Source organism: Cherax quadricarinatus, chromosome 54 (genome assembly GCF_038502225.1).
Source record: "Cherax quadricarinatus isolate ZL_2023a chromosome 54, ASM3850222v1, whole genome shotgun sequence".
Lineage (NCBI taxonomy): Eukaryota > Metazoa > Arthropoda > Malacostraca > Decapoda > Parastacidae > Cherax > Cherax quadricarinatus.
Window position 1 is genome coordinate 18,378,670 of NC_091345.1, and position 22,628 is coordinate 18,401,297.

General features: G+C 36.7%; 1 protein-coding gene across 1 annotated transcript in view; it reads left to right on the forward strand.

Annotated features, from left to right (window-relative positions):
- LOC128699157 (mothers against decapentaplegic homolog 3-like) overlaps nucleotides 1-21,869 on the forward strand; it is a 271,000-nt gene extending 249,131 nt beyond the window's left edge. The window contains exons 4-6 of the mRNA XM_070096675.1: nucleotides 4,297-4,521; nucleotides 10,230-10,374; nucleotides 10,674-21,869. Coding sequence (XP_069952776.1) covers nucleotides 4,297-4,521; nucleotides 10,230-10,374; nucleotides 10,674-10,797 — 494 coding nt within the window. The 3' untranslated portion in view covers nucleotides 10,798-21,869. The remainder of the gene's footprint in view (nucleotides 1-4,296; nucleotides 4,522-10,229; nucleotides 10,375-10,673) is intronic.
- Nucleotides 21,870-22,628: the final 759 nt, after the last annotated feature.

The following is a 22,628-nucleotide window of genomic DNA, read 5'->3' on the forward strand; positions in this document are numbered from 1 at the left end:
ATAGAGGATTTCTCAGCAAATCCCAGAACATAAAAGTTTTTTGCCAGCAATTCATGTACTTTGCTTTCATAAAAGATACTGCATTGTTTTTTAAAAATATTAAAATTCTATTTGAAACCATACGTTAAACCAGGAGTCACTGCATATGCAGTATATGCTGTACTTGATGTAACACTTCAATAAGTAATTTTGCATGTGCAGTACACATTAGTCACATGGAGCAGTGTACTTTATAAAATGCATTGAAGATTCTCAGTATCCAGAATTGTAATGGTCTGACTGAGCTTAGTACAGTTGCCATGGTGATGGAAATATGTCTACTGCATAGGCTATAGAGGGACATGTGTGTGTGTATATATACATATAATGTACAGTAAGACCCCACTTACAAGGCAGGTTAGGTTCCAGGCTACCGCCGGAAAGGAGAACGCCATTTTTTCCATTTATAAATGCCAGATAAGTTTACACTAACATTTATTAACTTAGCAAAAGAACTAGGCAATAAAAAGCAAATTTCACACAGAGTACACTCATTACTTACCTCAAAATATTTGTAGTTTTAATCCTTTGACTATTGGTGTCGTATATATATCTTACAAGCCAGTGTTTTTGACATATTAACACGGCAAAATTTTAGCGGCTTCAAATCAAGCAGGAGAAAGCTGGTAGGCCCACATGTGAGAGAATGGGTCTGTGTGGTCAGTGTGTGCAGTATAAAAAAAAAAAAAAATACTGCAGCACACAGTGCATAATGAGAAAAAAACTCCGACCGTGTTTTTGGATTAAAACGCAGACTTTCAGGTGTATTTTCATATAGTATTTATGGTTGTACAGGTTTCCCTCCACATTCGCAAGGGTTAGGGGATCAAGAACCTCACAAACATTTGGTGCACAAATATATTGTAGGGAAATATAATAATAGCTTTTACTTAGCCTAACAATACTGCTTCTTTAACCTATTGAACCATGAATGATCATAAAACATATGAAAACATCATAAAATATTGTACTAGTGCCAGCCCTTTGGTAAAGAAGTTGAGAAAGACTACATAATTCAAGAAAGAACTCGTAGCAGAGTACCAAAGTGGAGGAGGAAGAGAGAGGGGAGAATGTGCCTTCTTCAGTGATTCTATGATACTAAACCAGCACCAGTTGATAAAGGTCATAGTGCCAGCCAGCGATAAAGTGTAGCAAGTAAGTTAAGCGATTAATCAGTAGAAAAAGGACAGCACGAACCCAACTCCTCCAATGTTGTTGGAGTTATATAGGGTGACAACGCCTTTGTCTCTGCTGCCGCCTTCACCACCACTATGTACAGCTTATGCCGTACATAGTGCTTTATTTTTACAATGCGTCACCGCTCTCTTAACCTCTCCATTTACTCCTCCCTCCTTGCATCACTTCTACTTTGTAAAAACCTCTCATATACTAACTTTTTCTCTCTTACTACTCCCGTTACATCATCAATCCACCAATTGCTCTTCTTCCCTCCCGCACCCACTTCCCTGTAACTACAAACTTCTGCTGAACACTAACACTATACATATTCTTAAACTTACCCCATTGCCTATACTCACACTAGCCCATCTGTCCTCCAACAGTTGTTTATATCTTACCCTAACTGCCTCCTCTTCTAGTTTATAAACATTCACATTTCTCGTACACAGGACCCCCATATCTGCAGGGGATATGTTCCAATGACCTGTCATGGAGACCAAAACCGTGGATAGAAGCAAACCCTATACAACCTCTCCTCACTTAACGACAGGGTTTCATTCCTAAGAGTAGGTCGGTAAATGAATTGGTCATTAAATGAGGAGCATACTATACTGGTAATGGGTTTGTGTCAGCCATCTTTAGATATTTTTTTAATGCCACCTTTGCACCATTTATAACATTTTTAGTATATTTTTAAATGTTTATACAGTAGTGTGCTGTAATAGACAGAATAGAGGAAATCAGGTCTAATGGACATTACTAGGTTTGCATACTGATTGGAGAGCTGGTCATAAGTCTGAGTGATCGGTAAACATATAAGTTGCTAAGTGAGAAGAGGCTGTATATAAGTCCTTTACATACCTTTTTTAAAGTTTAATTGATAAATTATGCACAATAAGTGGAGAATTATCACTTTTCACTGATGGGAAGCACTTTGCGGCTTCTCTACTTTTGCACTTTGGGCCCATTATTATGCAAAATTAAGAGGTATTTTGGGGTCGTAGTAAACTGTGGATAACTGAAACTGCAGATACCAAATCAGTGGACATGGGGCTTCTACTGTATACAGTAGGCCGTTACATTAAATGGTAGTTACATTCCTGAAAATGCTGTGTTATGTAAATCCGTGTTAGATTAACTGAAGAACTTGTGGGAAAAATAGGATTACGTTCCTGAGAACCCCCAAAAAAGCCAAACAACTTTTTTTTAGACCTCCAGATCTTACAAAAATAAAAGTATGTAATTGTAGATCATTGTCGTGATGTACTACATTTTTTTACTGCTTAAGACTACAAATGCAATGGAAATAATAATATTTCTTACCTTAAATTGTGGGTGCTGATGTTTGCCGATGACTGAAGAGAGTGTAGAGGTTTTGGTACTGAAGTCAAGGTTGTACTGGAGTGTGCATAAATTTTGTAATGGATTTCCGGGCTATTTTACCCTGCAGTGCATTATACAGCTGATGGGAAGGTATCAGCTGCTCTAGTATTGATGAGACACTTTTTCTTGAACACTCTGGGATTTTCAGAGTGATACATGAGTAAAGGCTTCACTTGGCAATCCCCACTAGCATTACAACAAAACAAGAAAGTTAGCCCGTCTTTCATAGGCTTGTGTCCTGGGAGTGCCTTTTCCTCCTGAGTAATGTAGGTCCTGTTTGGCATTTTTCTTCCAGAACAGGTCTGTTTCATCACAATTGAACACTTGTTGGGGTTGGAATTTTTCAGCTTCGCCATGTCTTATCACACTGTGTATGCCACTACAATTCTTAAATCTCTCAAACCAACCTTTGCTGGCCTTAAATTCACCAATATGAGCACTAGTTCCAGGCATTTTTTCCTGTTCACCTGGGTGTGTTTCATCCTGGGGGACAAGATTAAGGCCCCCCAATGGAAATAAGTTACAGTCCTCGATGACTCACTGACTTTCTTGGGTGGCTAACCCTCTGGGGTTAATTGTTTCTTGTTAAGCCACACCAACAACACTCTCTCCACATCTTCGAGTAGTACAGCAGCAGCTGACCATGGTATGATAGTATTTCTCACCCTGTTTATCACAGGGTTGGCAGGGTTGGCACTAGAAGCTTACTTTGGCCCCATGGTGGCTTATTTAGCAGTTACAAACACTATAAACAGTGGAATAATACAAAATGTATTGAATGTATGCATGAAACCAGCCACCCTGGCTTGTAAACAATGATGGTAGAGCAGCCGAGGCGCTCAGGTTTGGGATGAATCATGTTGGGTGAGTTTTTTATCGTTAGCCAGGCCAAAATTTTTATGCTCAAACGCTTCATTGGGCGGATGTAACGTCATGCGATGTGTTCGTTAGCCGAGGGTCCACTGTATATGTCGTGCCAAATAGGTAAAATTTGCAATTTTGGCTTAAATAGCAACTCTCTTCTTGCCAAATAAGGCAGGTGAAAATTTGTGTATATAATATATTCACACATATATTCTTAATCTGCATAAAAAATAGTACCCCTGGTGTTGATTTTCAGGAATTTTGAAAATCCACACTGAACTACATGTAGTCCAGTGATTTTTCTTGGGGCAAAAACAATTTTTTTTCTTAAAATGGGAAATAGGCGTGATAGAACTGTTGAATAATTTACTTCCCACAAATGTGAAAAAAATATTACATAAATAGCTTTCATTGAAGGTTAGAATAGTTTTGATGAAAATGCTAGAGTCCTCTATCAGGGCTTCATATGATAGAGTCAAAAGGAAAGCATTTCATGCTAAAATGATCTGATTTCATATTTTTAATCTGCATAAAAAATATTACCTTTGGTGTGAATTTTTAAAATCCTGATGTCTGAAAATGATGAGTTTTTTTGGGGACAAAAAACTTTCCCCTAAAAATGGGAAATAGGCATGTTGGAACCGTTTGTTGGATTAAATACATCCCACAAAATATAATTTATCTTTTATATATACTTTACATTGAAGGTTAGAATAGTTTTGATGAAAACGTTAGCATGCTCTAACAGAACTAGTGAAATCAAGATTGAAAACTGGGCCTTTTTATGGGTCTAATATTGTATGAAAGTTAATGTAAAACAGTTTTTCACAGATCCCAGCAACAGTGAACGCTTCTGCCTAGGCCTGCTCTCTAATGTGAACCGTAACCCAGTAGTGGAACAGACCAGACGTCACATTGGCAAGGGTGTACGACTTTATTACATTGGTGGAGAGGTGTTTGCCGAGTGCCTCTCAGACTCCTCCATCTTTGTACAAAGTCCTAACTGTAACCAGCGCTATGGCTGGCATCCAGCTACTGTAGTCAAGATTCCTCCAGGTATAATATAAGAAGCTTTCTTTTTCTTGAGTTAGATCTATTAAATCACATTTTTATATCTCTTTGCTATTTAGTTATTTTCCTTGGTTGCAATATCATTTATAACTGCTGATTGACTTAATGTAATGAAGCTACAGTAAACACTGAACATAAAGAACTTCTGAAGTAACAGAAAAAATCCACTGAGTGAAATGTACTTTTAACTCATTTCAATGTTTATTACATTATAACTGTATAAAGTGCTGTATTAGAGTACTTTAGTGCAACTTGTTTAATATTATCCTGATTTAAGACATGGAGCATCCACCCTGTTAGTGCATTAGGTTTACTTCAGTTACTACATCTCCAGTCCTGCTCTTGACCACAAAATATACTATCATTTTTTATTACATTAACACAATACCTGGTAGAGTGGGAAATAATGAGATTCAATCCAAGTAAGGGGAGGTTAGGTTCATTTCTGTGTATCAAGAGCCGAGCATCAAGGAACCTCCATTGAGGGGATAACCACAGGTGGTCCCTAGATTGTGATTTTATGACAATATATCTGCCTACAGTTAACAGGGCAGCTTCAATAAATTTTTATTATTTTTCTCACTCTAAGAAAAGCCAGATGGGTAGGTACAGTGGAACCTTGGTTTTCGTTATTAATCCATTCGAAAAAGTCTGACAATAAACCGAATCAACATTTCCCGTAAGAAATAATGTAAATCTAATTAATTTGTTCCACACCCAAAAATACTTATTCTCTATAAAAAGTATAGTTTTACATACAAAAAACTGAGGTTCCACTGTATATATGCATGCGTAGTGTGACCTAAGTGTAACAAGATGTATCTGAAACCTTGCATATTTATGAGACAAAAAAAAAAAAAAAAATATAATCCTACTGGTAGGACAGTATTACCTCCCTGGGTGGTTGCTGTCTACCAACCTACTACCTAATTATTATTTCTGTTCCTGTTAACAGCAGATTGAAGATTAAGCTTGATTTTTGTTTTATGGCAAAGGCTCCTGGGTTCTTCTAAATTATATAAACATTCTTTGTGCTTAATTTGAAAATAAATACAAGAAGTATTCATGTGTTAAATCCCTATTATTATATTGGATATTAATAAAATACTATTATTCAAGTTAGTGGTAAGATATATTATTTTTTTTATAGCTTAGCTACCTATGAGGTCAAATATATATGTATGGTGTCCACACCTAAGGAAAAAGAGTTCAACTCCTCAAGCAGTCCAACAAATGTTTATGAACTATTCTTGTCTTAGAATATCTTAAGCCGTAGTGTACCTAAGTTATATAACCTTTAATTACCATTGTGGGAAATGGTTTCTCACAAGACTATCATCTAAAGTGTAGCTCCTCACCTCCTTCAAACATGCTGGTAAAAAATCTAGAATATTGACTTTAATTTCCTTGAAACAATTATGTAGTGTACCATAAATAGGTACAAGGTTCACAAATTGGTGATCAGTTTATTTAACCAGCTGGGTGAGTGGCTAGGTAGATGAGCAAAAGGTACAGAATCAGAAACTCAAGGTCCCCTTGAACAGGATACTTTCATAGCTTTGAGCCCAGCCTCTTCAAACAGTTATTAATATAGTGGATATATCTGGGGAAACACTAAATCCACAGGGGGCCAAACACTTGGGGAATTGGAGTAAACTGTTTTATCTAATGAATGAAAAGGATGCCCCAATTTCTTGGATGAAGATCCTTCACCAGAATCAAGGCACTTCCCTTAATAGTTTTTATTTATTTCCTCTTATATCCATGGGTAAGTGGAAGAGAATTCTTCCTCCATGTCATAAGAGGCCAGAAACCCCTTCTCCTGTATAAATTACTAAATTTTAAGAGAAATGTGTGTTTTTCTTTTAGGTCACCCTGCCTCAGCAGGATACAGCCAGTTTGTTGAAAAAAAAAAATAATAAAAAGTACACAACAAAATTTGGTGACATTTTATACATTAAGGAAAGCCAATTATACAGAGCATTTCAGACAGACAAAAACTAGAATTTACAACTACTCGATGGACTTGATTTATGAGAAATATATAAAGTGGATGTGGTAAATAAGTTTGGGGTGCCAGGTGTAAATGATAATTTAGAGACCGATTGAACTTTGTATTGAAAGGAGTTTAGTTATAGGTAATACACATTTTGAGAAAAAGAGGATAAATAAGTATACAAGATATGATGTAGGGCATAATGACAATAGTTTGTTGGACTATGTATTGGTAGACTTCAAGATGTACATGTTTATAGAGGTGCCGCAGATATATCAGATCGCTTTTTAGTTGTAGTTACAGTGAGTAAAAGGTAGATGGGATACAAGAAAAATGGAAGCAGCAAGTAAGACAGAGGTGAAGGTTTATAAGCTAAAGGAGAAGGCAGTTACAGCAAGATATAAACAACTATTGGAAGGGTAGGTTTAAGAATGCATTAGTTTGTGGTTCCAGGAAAGTGGGTGTAGGAGGGAAGAAGATAAATTGGTTGAATGATGATAGAGAAAAAAAAAGTTAGCATATGAAAGGTTTTTACAAAGTAGAAGCGATGCACGGAGGGAGGAGTATATGGAGAGGTTAAGAGAGTGGTGAAGCAATGTAAAAAGAAAGCAAATGAGAGTGGGTGAGATGTTAACAAATTTTGTTGAAAAAGTTTTGGAGCGAGATTAATAAATTGAGGAAGCCTAGGGAACGAATGAATCTGACAGTTAAAAGTAGGAGAGGAGAGTTATAGGCATCAGGAAGATGGAATATTTTGAAGAATTGTTAAATGTTGATTAAGATAGGGAAGCTGTGATTTCGTGTATAGGGTAAGGAGGAAGAACATCTTGTAGGAGCTGTGAGTGTAGTTCAGAAGGAAGTGGGTAGAATGAAAGGGGTAAGGCAGCTGGGATAAAGATAGAAATGTTAACAGCAGGTGGGGATATAGTTTTGGAGTGGTTGGTGCTTTTATTTAATAAATGTATGGAAGAGGGTAAGGTACCTAGGGATTGGCAGAGAGCATGCATAGTTCCTTTGTATAAAGGCAACAAAAGAATGTAAAAATCATAGGGGAATAAGCCTGTTGAGTATACCTGGTAAAGTGTATGGTAGAGTTATTACTGAAAGAATTAAGGTTAAGATGGAGAGTAGGATAATAGACTTTAGGAAGGGTAGGGGGTGTGTTTACAGTGAACATTATTTAGATAAGAGTAAAGAGGTTTTTGTGGCACTTATGGATTTGGAAAAGGTGTGGATAGGGGGGGCAGTGTGGAAGATGTTGCAGATGTATGGAATAGGAGGTATGTTATTGAAAGCGGTGAAAAGATTTTACGAGGATAGTTAGGCTCAGGTTATAGTATGTAGGAGAGAGATTATTTCCCAGTAAAAGTAGGCCTTAGACAAGGATGTGTGATGTCACCATGGTTGTTCAATATATTTATAGATGGGGTTGTATGAGAAGTGAAAGCTCGGGTGTTGGCAAGAAGTGTGGGGTTAAAACAAAGAATCTAACACAAAGTGGGAGTTGTCACAGTTGCTCTTTGTTGATGACACTGTGCTTTTGGGAGATTCTGAAGAGAAGTTGCTGAGATCGGTGGATGAGTTTGGTAGGGTATGTAAAAGAAGAAAATTAAAAGTGAATATAGGATAGAGTAAGGTGACGAGGATAAAAAAAAATTGGGTTAACAGAAGATTGGAGGAGGTGAATGTATTCAGATAGGAATGGATGTGTCAGCAGATAGGTCTATGAAAGATGAAGTGAATCATAGAATTGACAAGGGAAAAAAGGCAAGTGGAGTACTGAGGAGAAAAAGAACTTTGTTCATGGAAGCAACAAGGGGAATATATGAGAGTATAGTTATACCAATGCTCTTATATGGGTGAAAAGCATGGGTGGTGAATGTTGCAACAAGGAGAAGGCCGGAGGCAGTGGAAATGTCGTGTCTCAGGGCAATGTGTGGTGTGAATATAATGGAGAGAATTCGTAGTTTTTTAAATTAGGTGGTGGTGCGTGATTACCAAAACTATCATCCTGAGGGCTGTGGTGGCTCGGACATGTAGAGAGGATCCAACAAATTAGAATGACTTCGAGTGTATAAATCTGTAGTGGAGGGAAAGGCGGGGTAGAGGTCAGCCTAGGAAAGGTTGGAGGAAGGGGGTAAAGGAGGTTTTGTGTGTGAGGGGCTTGGGCTTCCAGCAAACGTGTGAGCATGTTAGATAGGAGCGAATGGTTTTGAGCGCTTGACGTGCTGTTGGAGTGTGAGCAGGGTAATATTGATGAAGGGATTCAGGGAAACCAGGAGGTTGGACTTGAGTCTTGGAGATGGGAAGTACAGTGCCTGTACTCTGAAGGAGGGGTGTTAATGTTGCAGTTTTATAACTGTAGTGTAAGCACACCTCTGGCAAGACTGTGATGGAGTGAATGATGGTGAAAGTTTTTCTTTTTCAGGCCACCCTATCTTTGTGGGAAATGGATGTGTTGTTAATAATAATAAAAAATACAAAACTAGATAGTATATACAGTATAAATATTAAGTGATATTAATCCTAATGAATACATTACTCATTTAGTCAAAAACACTTGAATATAATAACAAACTAGTACTAATAAAAATTAAAGGTATAACAATATTTAAAATAGAAGTGGAGCATAGTACATAAAAATATGTTTGTTTATTAATTAAAACAGCAGTTTTAAAATAAAAGTGGAATTATAGTAGAGATATAAACCTCTGAGAAGTTTAAGAGCTGCGTTTATATTTATATTAGGCGTACAGTGTCTGCCAGGACTGGGGTCCTGCCTGGGTCTTTTCCATGCAGTGACCTGGCAATTATACTAAGTGTCTTTTATGTGTGTATTGTATGCTTAGTAGTAAGTGCAGACATTTTGTATGTTAAGTAAATAGAAACTTTCTAATAATGGGGGATATCTGTTGTCTGGAACCTTAACGAGTGATCATTTCAATAGATTTTTTTTTTGAGCTGTGGTGAGTTTCAGGTGGTTTGCTGCTGTTTTCCCATGCACATATACCATTAGATGGATTACAATAGTTCAGAGTGACTAATGATGCTTGAAGGACACATTAATGCATTTCTTAAAGAATTCTTGCTGTTTTGGCAAGTATCTTAGACATGTGCTAGATGTGTGCCTTTAATGTTTTTTTTTTTTTTTTTTTTTTGTCAAGGTGTACAATTAAGAATTTTTCTATATCTTTTTCTAGTAAATTAAGAGACTCCACAAGAGTCTGCACGCATATATCACCATCTTTCAAGTCTTATGTAAATCCTCTTCTAGTTTTATAAACTAAATTTCACATGTATAATTCATTGTACTTCATTTTACATAATTAATATTTTTATATTCATTAAAACAGTCATACATCATCTGGGAAATGAGAGAGGTGGGTGGTAATCAGGTCTGATTAAAGGAAAGGTAGGCTAGCTCCATTTCTTTGGATCAAGAGCCTCCTATCCCTCAAGGCCTGAACGACTTCTGTTTAGCACCTCCCCATGATGATGATGATGATGATGATAATAATTGGGAGCAAGGGGCTAGTGACTCCTGCATAAATTACTATGTGTAAAAAGAAAAATTTAGTTTTTATAGGTCAGTCTACCTTGGTGGGGGATGGCTGGTGTACTGAAGAAATAATAATAATAATGTATACTTAGATGTAAAACTTGAGACAGTCTGATGTAACTTTCGTTGATTTTGCAGGTTGTAACCTTAAAATCTTCAATAATCAAGAGTTTGCACAACAGCTGGCTCAGAGTGTTAGTCAAGGCTTTGAAGCTGTGTATCAACTCACTCGGATGTGCACCATACGCATATCTTTCGTTAAAGGCTGGGGAGCGCAATACAGGTAAATGGGCCGCAGTAAATAGGATATGTTCAAGGTTTGGATTTGAACTGTTCCTTGGGAATAAACCTCAGTATTTATATATTTTCTGTATACACATTCAGGAAAACAGATGAACAGCCCAGTGGTATTGAAAGGTTAGAATACTGCTGCAGTACATGTATATAGACATGAGGCAGGAAAGAGTGAGCTGAATAAAATAGCAGAACAATAACACACAAGAAAAGGTGAAACTACATATACATATAACTATACTTTAAAACAATTGTTTTTACTATACTTAAGAAATTTATAATTTTCAGACGGCAAACAGTAACATCAACGCCATGCTGGATTGAGCTGCACTTGAATGGTCCACTGCAGTGGCTGGATCGTGTTTTGACACAAATGGGCTCTCCGTGTCTTCCATGTTCCTCTATGTCCTGAACACCTGCAATGTATCATGGATTTATACTACCCAAACACCTGCAGATTCTCCAAATCCAGAGCAACTATATGGTTAATGTTCTACTGTATACTGAGAACAAGAATAATTAGATTGCCTATGCTGGTCAATATTTTGGATATTTTAACTGATATAATGATGTCAGCAGTAGACAATATTAATCTGGAACTTTGGGGTTTAAATGTGGTACATGGTTTCTGGTTGGCATTAGTCTTGTTCATATGAAGGATGATGCAAGCACAGAAAGTGTGGGATGAGCTGTGACTTGCCATGATCAACAAAGAATTTTTGTGTCATGTGATCACTATTCTTAGTTAAATGTAATCTTTTAATGGATCAGCAAAAAAAAATAAAAAAAAAAAGCTTTGGACATGAACAGCATATACTGATATTCAGCTGCAGGGTTATACAGCAAGAGTTTGCATGTGCATTTGTGTTATTGTATTAGAAGGAAAAGATAATTAATCCATTAAGTTCAAAATTTATGCTAGTGTCACATCTGCGGCTATGGAACTCAGGAAGAATATGAAGGGTATATACATCTGTCAGTGGTGTAAGTTTAAGTTCAGAAGAAGAATAGATAAAATGGAATACAGGTATGTACAAAGAAAATATTTGAGGTGAAAATTAAGTTTTTATAAGAATTTGTAACAAACCATTGAAAAGGCGTTGGTTGCAACTTAAAGTGTGCGCTAGTTCATGTTTCTAAATTTACTGAGAACTGTGTATTTAATTTATATGGTTAACTCTTAATTTGCCACAAAAGTATATAGGAACAAAATAGTAATATACATTGTCACTGAAAGAAAAGGTCAAATAACTTGTGCAATTTTTTTGGCCACATAAATACTGGTGTAAAAGACATCATCCTGTTTATTGATGCAGTATAAATGTATGGGCATGACACTTTTTAATTTAAGTATTTAGTGTATGAAAATATTTAATTATTTTGTTTCAGGGTTTTACTATATTTTGTGTGTCAGTAGTGAATATTTCAGAATTTAATCTAATTATTTATGTGATTGGAAGTACAATACTACAGGATAAATGATTGTTTATACATATATAACCATAAGTTATTTCTGGATTTTAGCAGCTGCATTCTCAATTAGAATGGGTAGATTTCTTGTTTAGAAAGTATGCTGGACAGCCATATTTATACAGATGCTTTGCATTTGTTACAATAATAGTCACTATTAAGTCAACTTTTGTGGTACAGTATTTACGGAGTTGCAACTATAGTGATCAAAGTACGCAACCTAAATGGTCGAGTCAATGACTCGTCTCCTTCATGGATGATAGTTTCATGATGTATCTGTGATGATTGACTGCCATGTTTAATAGCTATGGATGATGTATTTGAGAGTGGATCAGTATACTGAGTTGGAGTTTACAGCTTGTATAAAACCCTTTGAAATATTTATCAACAACTACAGAGATTAACATGTTTGTAGTTAAGGAGGCAACAGTGGAACAAAAAGAATGGAATTTTCTTATAACCTGAACTTCTGAAAATTTATAATATATTTATTAAAACAATCAGGTGAAAATTGGTAAACAACAATGTAGATAAATGGTTATAGTTAGAATTATCTTGGTAATGTACAGTAAGTATACTCTAGCTTTTTTTTTTTAGGATTGAATGGATGAGCTAACAGTGCTGTTAAAGAGAATCTTGGTCATGCATCCAAAGCTTGTAAAAAATTTTCTCAGTTTATGCAAAGTTTAATATTTATTAGTATGAATAATTAAAGATGTTGAAAATTAATCAGTGGTTGAACATTTAGTTAACAAATCCAATTTGTATAATAGTTTGTTCTATATATTACCCTAATATATGCCCACTTTTAGAAAATACAGTTTAAAGTAAACAATTTTGGTCTTGTACTGACATTTTAAAAGAGGATCTCGATGAGAGACCAATATACTCTTTTCTAAAAAAAAAAAAAGGGGGAGGGGATTGCACTGGCTATATTATTATCACAAAGAAGTGCTAAACTGATAATTGTCATACAGCAGTTGCAGTAGACTTATTGCAAACAAAACTTATTTCCAGCATTGGTGACAATCAAGTGTAATTGATATATGTCTTACAGTAAAGACTACTGTATGATTCATTGTTATTTATTACAGTATGTTGATGGGGATGAGTTAAACGTGTCAGGATTATATAGCACCAGGGGATGGGGAGGTAATTAGATTTAGTCTGTATGACTCCATGCAAGCTTAGCATTTTTTCTTCATGTGTGTATGTAATAATGATATAGACAGTGTTGATGTCAGCCACTTTAAATTATGACAGTCTTAGTTTGATTTTATGTGGGATCATGACTAGATTCTCTTGCATTGTCGATGGTTATTTCTAAATCCTTTACCTACTTACAATAATAATATTGAACATGGTGAAAATTTACTAAAATTGAAGCCATACTTACAATTGTTAATGAATGGTATTATACCACATGTGTACAAATGAGTCAAGTGTGCGGTGAAAATTTAACCAAGTATATTTATTTAAACTGAATGATAGTTTCAGTTATATAAATTTGTTGATTGAAAGTTAAACTATTTTTTATTAGTATGGTGATGTATTTTCACTTAATTATTTTGAGGTTAATAGTAATTATTACTTTTATAACTCTTTTATTATTTCTAGAGTTGGTATTTGAGTATTTAAACTATAATGTTGTACAAATAATTTGTTATGTATTTTATCCATATAATACCAAATCTTAACCCCATGAATAGTTACAGATTATTTTAAATAATGAAGTTATGAATTAACTGTAAGATTATTAGCTGCAGCTCACGAGATACAGGCCTGAAGCACTACCCTAGTCGAGGTATGGCTCCTTGGCTCGACAGCAGCAGCGAGGTACAGGGTTCTGTACTCCCTCACTATCTGCAAGTAATGCATTCTGCAAAAAGTTTAAAGATGGTGAACTCACAGATACAGTATCAGATATGGTAATGCATTCTGAATCCCTCTTCCCTGTACCCAGACATGATACTAGTCGCATGATAAATGGTTTAGAAAACCGACAAGTTGAAGAATGAAATGCGCAACACAGGGATCTTTATTGAGGAAACGTTTTGCCACAGTGGCTTCATCGGTCCAATATAAAGAACAGCAGTGTAAAGAGAGGAGGAGTTTGAGTTAATCAGTCCCTCAGCCTTTTTTCCTTGTATTGGACTGATGAAGCCACTGTGTGGCAAAACATTTCCTCAATAAAGATTCCCATATGTTGCATAAGTGTCTCATAATATTAGTACAAATGGGTCATCTAACAAAAATGTTAATTATGTAGTTTAATTACTATAAATATATACTACAAGATAATATTAGTTCAAACTTGGAGAATAAATTCAGGAAAAGCATTTTTGCATATATACTCCAGTATAGGTCGAGGTTTTAAGACCAAATTTCCAAGGTTGAACTTCTTACATACCCAGGCCCTACAGACTTGAGGCTTCTCATCATTTGTAGTCATTTTGGATTTCTATAGTGTGTTACAGACTATTCAGAAATTTTATTTCCCTCATTACATCGCCCTGTGTATACACCTTTGGTTGTGCCGCATTTCTACTAAACACGGACATCTTTTGCTGGGTTTTTGGTCATGATGTTCAGAGTAACGAGTAAGCATTCAGTCGGCTGTTTGTGGACTATTTTTCAGTAATTTAGCAATTTCACAACCACTGGCAACAACGGTAGTCCAAGTTGGTCCACCACATTTGGCTTTCTGGTCATCTTTATCTCGCCACTGTCACAGTTGGGAGACTACTTCTATTGCCTATGCATCAGCCGTGTGCATCTCACAGACACCAGAGAAAAACTCTTGGCTCTGCTCTTTAAGGGTTGCCAGATTGCTCTGTATCTTAATAGCCTGTCCCTTCTATCAGTGGGCATGCAGAATTCACTTCCAGTCCACCACCCCCAACTAGCCTTGCTGAAAGTCCTATCTTTGACACAAACTGACTGACTTTTTTAATGGTAACCTCTTACACCGCCTTTGATTTTATTTTACTCTCTCCAGTACCGTTACCCTTGCACAATCCTAAACCTCACTCATATGTAACCTCAATATATTCCTCCTTTAGCACATCCTTCCCTGTAGCACTATGACTCTTCCAAGCTTAGCACTTAGTCTGATTATATTATTAAAGACTCCAGGAAGACCTCAATGGAGGTACCCAGTGTAAGTGAAGGGCTCTTCTTCCAAGAAGTTAGATTTATCCACCTTTTTCATGCATCAAATCTGAATGCCTCCCATTCCACATAGCTCCCAAGGATTAGCCTGCCTGATTAATTACAGAATCCAGGGATACCTGGTCAGGTACTATATAAAAAAATTCTAATCCTCCATCTTAGGTTAAGTTAAAATTAATTATCCTAAATAAATATAACAGCACAAATAACCAAAAGCATAATTCCATGACTATGGGATAGAAAATGCACTCTTTCCTTAATTTTCATTTTTTAACACCATTCATATCCCACTGAGGCATGGTGACCTTAAAAGAAAAACAAAAGTTTTTCCTTTTACATTTAGCGATTTATACAGGAGAAGGGGTTACTAGCCCCTTGCTCCCGGCATTTTAGTCGCTTCCTGTGACATGCGGAAGAATTCTTTTTGACTTCCCCATGGAGTGATTTGTTTATAAAAGCCAATATTTTTTCCTTCAGTTTGTTAATATGAAATGTGAATCATGGTTGCATAGTATGATGTAAACAAGTACTGTTCATTTTATCATGGGGAAGTGATGAAGGTAATTGCATGGTAGAGGGGGGGGGCTGAGTACATGGTGGTATGGTTTGTTTGCAATCATGTCATTACGATTTCATGAGTCACAGTAAGATGAACTAAGTGCTACCATCCACCCCCAATGATCATCTACCACCATTCTTCCTTGCCTACCTACTACTGACATGTACAACTGTCCTGATATACATAACAGCTTAAATAACAAATTTACAATTCTTTACTGATTTCAAGCAAGATATATGGGCAAGACCTGCCTAGCATGAGCCAGTAGGTCTACTGCAGTGCTTTTTATTCTGTTGATCATGTGTTTGGTTGTCAATCTGCTACATCTAATAGATTGTCCTGTTTATCAGCAGGCACACACAATTCACTTCTGACATCTCTGCTGTCCTAACGCATTTACTCTGACCTTGTTGAAGGTCACACCTTTGACTCAGATTCTCTCTCTACTTTTTTAACAAGCTAACTTATTGCATTTACTTCACCTTTTGCACTCTCCACTGCCTCACACTCATTCATGCATCCATGCATTACTCCTTTAGCACAGCCCACCCTGAAGTGCTGTATGAAGTTTCTGGGCTTAGCCATTTAGTTTGATTATATTACTATTATCATCAAGTTACATTATAATTTTTTTATGCAATTTTAAAGTTAAAGCCTTTCCTCACTTAGTGGTGTACTTGTTTACCTATGACTCGGACTTACGATGGGCTCTCTGACCAGTATGCATACCTAAATAGTGTATATCAGAGCTGATTTCCTCTATTCTGTTTATTACAGTACACTAATGTATAAACATTTAAAAATATACTATAAATGTTATAAATGGTGCAAAGGTGACATTAAAATAATATCAAAGATGGTTAACACAAACCCACTGCCATTATAGTATGCTCCTTGCTTAGTGATGAATTCATTTACTGACATGGTCTTAGGAACAGAATGCTGTCGTTAAGTGAGGAGAGGCCGTATTTTTTTATAAAAAATTTTAACTAATATATTTCACATCAGAACCATTTGACCCCATTTAAAGCCCCTCATAAGCTAACTTATACACTCGTATGTGAAACAATACTTTTCGGCAAAAAGAACCAGGTTGACTTATACCCGCTGTTTTGATATATGTACGTACTAGGGTGTGTGTGTGTGTGTACGCACTCGCCTATTTGTGGCTGCAGGGGTCAAGTCATAGCTTCTGGCCCTGCCTCTTCACTGATTGCTACTAGGTCCTCTGTCTCCCTGCTCCACGAGCTTTATCAAACCTCATGTTAAAACTGTGTATGGTTCCTGCCTCTACTACGTCACTTTCTAAGCTATTCCACTTCCTGACAACTCTGTGACTGAAGAAATACTTCCTAACATCCCTTCGACTCATAGGAGTCTTCAACTGCCAATTGTGACCCCTTGTTTCCGTGTCCCATCTCTGGAACATCATGTATTTGTCTACCTTGTCAGTTCCTCGCAGTATTTTACATGTTGTTATCATGTCTCCCCTGGCCCTCCTGTGTCGCCAGGCCAATTTCCCTTAACCTTTATTCGTAGGACAATCCCCTTAACTCTGGGACTAGTCTTGTTGCAAACCTTTACACTTTCTCTAATTTCTTGATGTGCTTGACCAGGTGTGGATTCCAAACTGGTGCTGCATATTCCAGTACGGGCCTGACGTATATGGTGTACAGTCTTTTGAACAATTCCTTTTACTGAGGTATCTGAACGCTATTCTCAGGTTTGCCAGATGCCTGTATGCTGCAGCAGTTATCTGATTGATGTGCGCCTCAAGAGATGTGCTCGGTATTATACTCGCCCCAAGATCTTTTTCCTTGAATGAGGTTTGCAGTCTTTGGCCACCTAGACTATACTCTGTCTTTGCCCTACCCGATCTTCATGACTTTGCATTTGGTGGGGTTAAATTCAAGGAGCCAGTTGCTGGACCAGGCTTGTAGCCTTTCCAGGTCTCTCTGTTGCCTGCCTAATCCTCAACAGATTTAATTTTTCTCATTAACTTCACATCTGCAGACAGGGACACTTTTGAGTCTATCCCTTCCGTTATGTCACTCACATATACCAAAAACAGCACAGGTCCTAGGACTGACCCCCACCCGTCACAGGCGCCCACTCTGACACCTCGTCACGTACCATAACTCGTTGTTACCTCCCTGTCGGATATTCTCTGATCCATTGCAGTGCCTTTCCTGTTATGCACGCCTGATCCTCTAACTTTTGCATTAACCTCTTGTGAGGAACTGTGTGAAAGGCCTTCTTCCAGTCCAAGAAAATGCAGTCTATCTACCCCTCTCTCTCCTGCCTTACTTCTATTACCTTGTCATAAAACTCCAGTAGGTTTGTGGTTTTAAATTGTCGGCTGTCTCCCACCAAGGCAGGGTGACCCAAAACAAAGAACTAATTATCACTCAACACTTTCACTATCACTTATACATAATCACTGTCTTTGCAGAGGCACCCAGACACGACCGTTTAGATAGTCACTCCTAGCTGCCAATATCCCATACCTCTCCTTTAACCATTTGACTGTTTTCGACGTATAAATACGTCTTACAAGCCAATGTTTCTGACGTATATATACTCAATAATTCTAGCGGCTTCAAATCAAGCGGGAGAAAGCTGGTAGGCCCACATGTGAGAGAATGGGTCTGTGTGGTCAGTGTGCACCACATAAAAAAAATCCTGCAGCACACATTGCGTAATGAGAAAAAAAAAACTGATCATTTTTTTGGAATAAAACGCCGACTTTGATGTGTATTTTCGTATACAGTGGACCCCCGGTTAACGATATTTTTTCACTCCAGAAGTATGTTCAGGTGCCAGTACTGACCGAATTTGTTCCCATAAGAAATATTGTGAAGTAGATTAGTCCATTTCAGACCCCCAAACTTACACGTACAAACGCACTTACATAAATACACTTACATAATTGGTCGCATTCAGAGGTAATCGTTATGCGGGGGTCCACTGTAGTATTTATCGTTGTATTCGCGTTTTCATGGTCTTAGGTAATAAAATGGAAAACATATTACAGAAATAGAGATGATTTTCATTACTTTGGCGATGAAAACGACCTTGAAACTGAGCTCAAAGTAGCGGAAATGTTCGATTTTTACCAATGTTCAGGAGTAAATAAATCACACCACACGTCCAATACACGTCAACTGGGGAGTCTAATATTCTTTCACTAGTGCACTGATGTTATTTATACCATTTTTGCAATAATGCAATAGTCTGCATAACAGTAAATTTTGTATTTTTTTGTATGAATAAAAAATCAAAATAGAAAGCAATAATAATATAAGAGGGGCCTAGAGATGTGACTAATGAACAGAGCATATGTTATTTTAGTGCCACGAATGTCTACCTTGTTTATTCTGGACCCTATTTTGAAATTGGCATCTTTTTTGTGTGAAATTGGCCAAATTGCCAATTTCTGACCACCATATTGGGTAGTCCAAATTAGTAAATGGGAGGTTTCTTGTACTCAGCTGATAGATAAAATGGAGTTCTAAAGAAATAGCTATGAGTTTGGTCAACTGGAACCATGGAATTGGCTGAAAATAGGGCTCAAAGTCGGCGAAATCGCCGATACGCATATGTCGCCGAGACCGCTAACTTCGCGGGAGCATAATTCCATGAGTTTTCGACCAAATTTTGAACTTTTGGTGTCATTACCATCGGGAAAAGATTCTCTTATCATTTCATAAGAAATTTTTTTTTTTTTTTTTTTTTTAAAAATTGAGCAACATAGAATGACAGTTTCAGAAAGGGGCCTGAAACAGTCAAAGGGTTAAAGTGTAGGAATTGTACTTCCCATTTCCAGGATTCAAGTTCATCCAACCGGTTTTTCCTGAATCCATTCACACAATATTACCCTACTCACACTCCAAGAGCTCATGAGGTCTCAAAAACCATTCATCTCATATTAACATGCTCGTGCATGCTTGCTGGAAATCCAAGCCTCTTGCCCACAAAACCTCCTTTACCCCCTCCCTCCAACCTTTTCGAGGATGACCCCCTACCCCGCCTTCCTTCCCTTACAGATTTATACATTCTCCAAGTCATTCTACTTGGTTCCATTCTCTCTAAATGACCAAACCACATCCCACAAGGCTTGCCAAGACACACATGTACAGTGGTACCTCGGAATACAATTTTTTTTCGTTCCAGAAGGCTGTTCGAGTGCCGATATCGAACGAATTTGTTTCCATAAAGAATAATGTAATGAAGGAGGGGTGTTAATGTTGCAGTTTAAAAACTGTAGTGTAAAGCACCCTTCTGGCAAGACAGTGATGGAGTGAATGATGGTGAAAGTTTTTCTTTTTCGGGCCACCCTGCCTTGGTGGGAATCGGCCAGTGTGATAATAAAAAATAAAAAAGAATAATGTAAATCAGATTAATCTGTTTCAGACCCCCAACTTACATAAATGTTCGAGTTTTGAGGTGTTCATATCCCGAGGTGCTTCTGTACTAGTAGTAATTTATGAAAGGGGATTTACAAAGCAATAAATAGCATAAAAAAAAACTTGTGAATTTGCAAATGCAAAATTTGTAGATATTGAGGGATTATAGTAGTGCTTTGGTCACTGTTGCCTTTGGTCAGCGATCCAACCAGTGATGTACTGTTGATGTGCTCATAATGTAGAGGCTTACCTAAAGTTTTTAGGCCATAACCAGACTTGTATAATTTTTTATCAGTATAGTGTTCAGTCACTGCTGTGTCCCAGTCATTGGTGAGGAATTCACATGTGGGGAAATATAGCAGGTTACATTGCTCCTCATAGATACGTGTATTTGTTCCTGAGAAATAAATGCATTTTTTTTATTTCACTGATAAAACATATGATAATTTGTAAAATTTATTTATTTCTGCAAATATACTACCATTGCAAAACTGTTTTCCAGCATGTGCTGCTGGGCTTTGTAAACTGGCTTACCCCATTCCAAGGCCATAGTCATAATCAAACCTTATGTTTAGCTGTTTTGTACATTAATCCCTTTAGTCTTCAGTGGATTTAACTTCTTTTGCTGTAGAGGTAAAAAATATGGTCACAGAAAACTGCAGCGGATTAATGCCAAGTGTTTATGCTCTCTCTATATTAATGCTGTTTCTGTTGTACCACATAGGCATAAGCTGCATATGGCTTGAGTTTGAATCTAGAGAAATATTTAATTTTTAACTGACAACTTATACTGGTACAATAGAATTGCATTTGTTTACAAATTCTCAGTACATAGGACAGTAGTTTCAGACTCAATAAGTCATAGCTTACATGGTTGTGACAGTATGCATTGAAATCAGATCACACAGAAATACCTCTCTCTCTCTAGATCAACTTCCACTGCTTGCCTCTTAATTTGGATGCTGCACTATGAAGTCACACTTGCTATATGCATGTAAATCTGACTGGTAGTGTTAAGCATGCATTATTTATAATAATGAGTTCCAATCCTTTCGATAGCCATTTTTTTAATCTTTGGAAGGTTCTCGTGACATGCCTTTTATTTTTAGGCACTGGTTTCGTTGGTTCTTTATGACCTCTAGATGCTAGTAGTCCATGAGCTCTGACATTGATTTAAATTTTGATGTCTGACTCCACATCTGCATACCTTCCTCAATGACAGTGTCATATTTTTTATATGGTTAGAAAAAATAGGTGGGGAGCAGTCTTTGTGCTCAGTTCTTGATTTTTCAAATGAAAAGCATTAGATATTTTTATACTAATTGTTCTAAGCTAAATTTCATGTAGAAATAAATCTGCATTACTGTCAATTTGGCAAAAAAAAACTAAAGAAAGGTATATTATACTTAGAATAATTTTTTGTCATATCATAACTGGCTATTATAAACATGTATTATGTTTTTTGTTCAGTGAACAAAACTGGAAATTAAGTAGATTTGTTACCTATACATGAACTAACTTTATTGTGAATTTGTAAAGATGTATGCTAGATTGAAATAAAAATTAAATATTGTAACAAAGTTAAAATCTTGTTGAAAATTATGTAGGAAAATCTGATCTTAAATTACTAACTTGTGGAAAATTTTTAATTGTTCAAAGGTTAATTTCCCAGAGTTTACATCTTGTGCCAAGTTCCTATAGTGCTAGTTGAAGGTAACATTGTTTGGTATTGCATTTTAAGTCAAATATTAATCAGTGACAGTGTCAAGCTACACTGAGATATTGCTGTATTGTGGTCTGTTTTTAACCCAAATGATCATTCAGCTTTTGAATGATCTGATCTTGGTTTTATTGCTATAAATAAATGTGTACATAATGCAGTTACTATTCTTTCTTCCTTTAAGACAACACTAACATTACTGACTATGATTCCTTTACTGCAACTGGAAAGCAAAAATACCACAAGCATAATGCTAGACTAGACCAGTGATCCCTAGAAACACCAATAAGAAGACAGTTAACAATTATATATAAAACAAATAAACAAAAAAAAAAAAACACCAAATCTTTGGATCATTCAGCTTGGCAATGATCCTCATGGGTTTAGTACATTTTGTAATAATTATGAATGGAATGAAATGCCATGATACAGTTTTAAATTTAATGCTTAAACTGTGGCAGACTTTGAAGAAAAAAATAGATTTAGTGCTTCTTCTTATAATAATAATTTGAAAAAATTACTGGCAGTGTGGCAAAATTTTGAAAATATAATTGAAAAAAATCCTTACCATTCTAAAGAGTTAACTGTTCTAAGCGGAATAATTATTATTATTATAATCAAAAAGAAGCGCTAAGCCACAAGGACTATACAGCGCTGCAGGGCAGGAAGGAAGCGAGGGCATCAGGTGGCAAAAGGGAGATGGATGAGCAACAGGTTACGGATAACAGCGGGGCAGTGGATGGTGAAAGGGTAAAGGGCAGCAAGAGACTGAACCAGAAAGGGCTGAGGGGAGTGCGAAAAGTATCATCAGAGTTTGTGGAGTAAATCAGTCGTTGTCAAGAAGTCAATGAGAGAGTCAGGATTAAAGGAGGGTCCATCAGCAAGAAGGGAAGGTAAAGAGAGAGTAGGAGAACGAA